This window comes from Diprion similis, chromosome 2, assembly GCF_021155765.1.
Source record: "Diprion similis isolate iyDipSimi1 chromosome 2, iyDipSimi1.1, whole genome shotgun sequence".
NCBI classification, from domain to species: Eukaryota; Metazoa; Arthropoda; class Insecta; order Hymenoptera; family Diprionidae; genus Diprion; species Diprion similis.
The window spans coordinates 17,944,060-17,947,502 of NC_060106.1; the positions used below are offsets into that span (position 1 = coordinate 17,944,060).

At 43.0% G+C, this 3,443-nt stretch overlaps 1 protein-coding gene across 1 annotated transcript; it reads right to left on the reverse strand.

Moving 5' to 3' along the window:
* Positions 1-372: 372 nt before the first annotated feature.
* On the reverse strand, positions 373-2,757 carry LOC124416504 (glucose dehydrogenase [FAD, quinone]-like). The gene is made up of 6 exons (XM_046897638.1): positions 2,524-2,757; positions 2,291-2,419; positions 1,649-2,205; positions 1,103-1,565; positions 622-992; positions 373-527 (listed from the first exon to the last, which is right to left on the reverse strand). The coding sequence occupies exons 1-6, from the start codon at positions 2,729-2,731 to the stop codon at positions 417-419; spliced, it is 1,839 nt and encodes a 612-aa protein (XP_046753594.1). The 5' UTR covers positions 2,732-2,757; the 3' UTR covers positions 373-416.
* Between the last annotated feature and the right edge of the window lie 686 nt (positions 2,758-3,443).

Consider the following 3,443-nt stretch of genomic DNA (forward strand, 5'->3'; position numbering starts at 1 on the left):
AGAACAAAACCTGCAACTGAGCAAGCAACCAATTTCTGCAATTTGAGTTGACTTATATTTTTATGATTACCTTTAACTTTCGCAGATATAATAACGTTCTTCACTACAAATGGGAAAACTGATATTATCGAGCTATATTGAATCATTTCCATGCAATCAATATTATAATGATAATTGAAGAGTGAAATAAAATTTGAGATGAGAGAAAAAAAGGACACAAAACCAAGGATTACATGACACTCGTAAGGCGAATAATTTGAATGATTTAATACGGTACGGTATAGTTACATGTCATCAATTTTTTCAGCGTTGTTATAAAATTATCGCAATTAGCCGGTTGATCAAGGAATTTGATACTCATCGGTGTATATGTCATTGATGATTAACAAGAATCTGTTTTCCAATAAAACAAACGTCTAGGACTTCAAGTTCTTCGTACAGTCCGTCGAATTGATATCTTTCTTGATAAAATCGGCGGCACGTTCTCCAATCATTATGGTTGGCGCCCCAACATTGGCCGAGGTTACCTTTGATAAGAATTGTGATTGCATTTCTCGCATTACTTTCATATCACAAGTCTCAAATAAATGTGATCCGTATATTTACGATCGAAATATTTACCTGAGGCATAATCGAAGCATCTGCAACTCGAAGACCGGTTACACCATGAACTCGTAGCTGGGAATCGACCACTGCTAACGGGTCGGATGATGGTCCCATCTTACAGCTACCGACCTGGTGAAACTGAGGCACAGTATCCTGTCGCACCGCACAGGCCCAGTACTCAGAGCTAGGGAAAGTAAAATTGGAGCAAGCTTCGATGGCTGTGGTGGCCAAGGTGAAGTTATGAGCCTCAAAAGCCTCGGTATCCGCCAATCTCAAGATATATTCTATGCCTTGAAGAAGACCATTCAAGTCCCTGTTATCGTCTAAGTAATTGGCCCATATAATTGGGTCCTGAAACGGATCGTTCGAAGCTAGGCTGATTCGTCCTGAAACACAAGATGTCAATGCTGGTCAATTTACGATCTTTTGCCGAATCGCCAATGAATCGCGCTCCTCATTGTTCCTCTCTTTTGCTACATTACAGTAATTATAATACCTCTGCTCTTGACATGCGTGTATGTTGTTGTAAAAATAATTGTTTGTCTTCCCGTGCTCTGCAGAGCGTCGATATCACCCGGTGCACAGTTCGTGGGGCTGATGGTGGGGTAGATCTGGATGTCCGGGTAGTCATCCGTCGTTTGGTTACTCGCCAATGCGCTGGTGATCTCGATAGGTGTTGCACTGGACAAGGGACCTGTCTGAAAAGCTAAATACTCAGTGGCAGTAGCCCAGTTGTTATAGTAGACGTCGGGTTCATTCACGGTGAATGAGATAGAGAAGCCTGGCTGATCATGAAGATTCTCTCCCACGCCAGGCAAGTCCTTGACAACATCGATGCCCAATGATGTCAGATGTTCCTTCGGGCCAATGCCGGAATGAAGTAAAATATGTGGTGATCTGATCGCTCCTGAAGACAGGATCACTTCGCGGTTCACCTTCACTGTCTTGAGCTCGCCGTTCTGCGAAGAATTGTTGTTGTGAACACCAAGTTGTTCTTTGGAAGTGCATATCTAGGATATTCAGGATCGCGTGATGATACTACCTTGTAATACTCGACACCGACTGCCTGATCATTCTCAACCACGATCTTGGTCACGTAGGAGTTCAGGGCCACGTGGAGATTCGTGCGATTTCTAGCCGGCCATAAAAACGCTCTTGCGCTACTCCGTCTAACTCCTTTTTTCTGTGTTGCTTGTGGGATCGAGAAACCGTTTCTATTTTCACCGTTCAGGTCGTTGCTTACGCCAAACCCTGATTCAATGGCTGCTTCTAATATGGTATAAGCAAGAGGATGTTGGTACGGAAATCTCTCAACGGCAAGCGGCCCTCCTGTCGCATGGTACTCGCTTCCGACGACATCGATATCACCGTTGTCTTCCGACTTCAGGAAAAACGGCAACACGTCATCGTACGACCATCCCTCGTTACCCATTGTAACCCAGTTTTCGAAGTCGGTTGGATTGCCTCGCGCGTATGTCATTCCCGTGATGGCTGTGCTACCCCCAAGACATCTTCCCCCTGACCAGGTGCAGGAGCCACTTGTAGATATGCAACAATTGCTCTCGTTCGATGTGTAATAATTCCAATCGATATTGGACCCTGAAGAAAATATTGCTTTCGTCTTATTATCGAAACGTTCGTTGTCATCAGCCCTCTGAACAGCCGGTTGTGTTTATTCTCTTACCTATCAAATCTAGAGTAAGACTAGGAATTTGGGCGACTGCTGACTCGTCGTCACCAGCTTCAAGAACCAAGACTGTTACGTTTTGCACCTCGCTCAATCTGGCTGCTACCACAGATCCTGCACCCCCACCTATTGTAAGAAAGTCGCATATGTCTCAATAGCTTATCGTGTTGGGATATGATTTTCTTTTGAACATCGAAACAGGCTTCCACATATCATCAACTGGCACTCACCGCCAATTACAATGTAGTCGTACACGTCGGCAGGTTCTTCTATTGATGTGATCCGTTCGCAGATACCGGAAACCTTTTCATCGACTCGCGTGAACTCATCCAGAAAGGACATGAAGACCAATATTGCCGAAGCATTGCAGAGGCTTTGAAAAGTCGGCCCCGGGAGGGTCACGTTGCAGGTATTCGGCGGGCTGAAGCTGTACGTCATTGTTGCCAGACTAACAATGATTTAGGAATGTATAAAAACTTTAAAATGTTCTCCGATACAGTATTTCAAACCTGAAAGTCATGAGAACTCAATGCAAATTTACTGCCACAATTGAATCATGGTACAGAATGTTTATTCTTCAGCATTTATGAGATCGAGTTGAATATATAATAGAGTGAAAATTACTCACTTTTTCTGGAATAGTATTTGCCAGCTTTGAAATGGACGGTGCAAGCGGGCAGAATGGTTTTCCTTGGCAATTGCTTCTAGAGAAGTGGATGTCTTTCGTCGTAACACCAAATTATATAACTACTCATCGTTGAAAACTGAGCTATTGAACATACGTCAATTCAGATTATATGAAGTGGAATTACGTGTTAAGCATAGTTACTGTCGGAGGAATTTTATTATACGAGTCAGTGACACCTGAACGCACAACAATCTTGCCTGAATAAAGAACTTCCGCGATCTTGGAATCGATAACAAACATGAAATTTTTTAAATTTCTTGGAAATATTCGCTCTGGCTTACTATTGAACGCGTTAAAAGTCCTTAACAATTGAATACCCGAAATACATAGTTATCAACTCGGATTCTATGACGTGAAATCACGTGGCAGGCAGAGTTATTTTGGATTATGCGAGGAGTTTCATCACATGATTCAACGACACCTGAACACACAACAATCTTGCCTAAATAAACAACTTCCACG

Excerpts from the sequence above, each read along its gene's own strand:
- LOC124416504 (XM_046897638.1), bottom strand. The coding sequence starts at position 2,731 with ATGACGTACAGCTTCAGCCCGCCGAATACCTGCAACGTGACCCTCCCG. Across the intron at positions 2,420-2,523 it reads CGACTACATTGTAATTGGCG|GTGGGGGTGCAGGATCTGTG; the intron begins GTGAGTGCCAGT and ends TTCTTACAATAG. Across the intron at positions 2,206-2,290 it reads TCTTACTCTAGATTTGATAG|GGTCCAATATCGATTGGAAT; the intron begins GTAAGAGAATAA and ends TATTTTCTTCAG.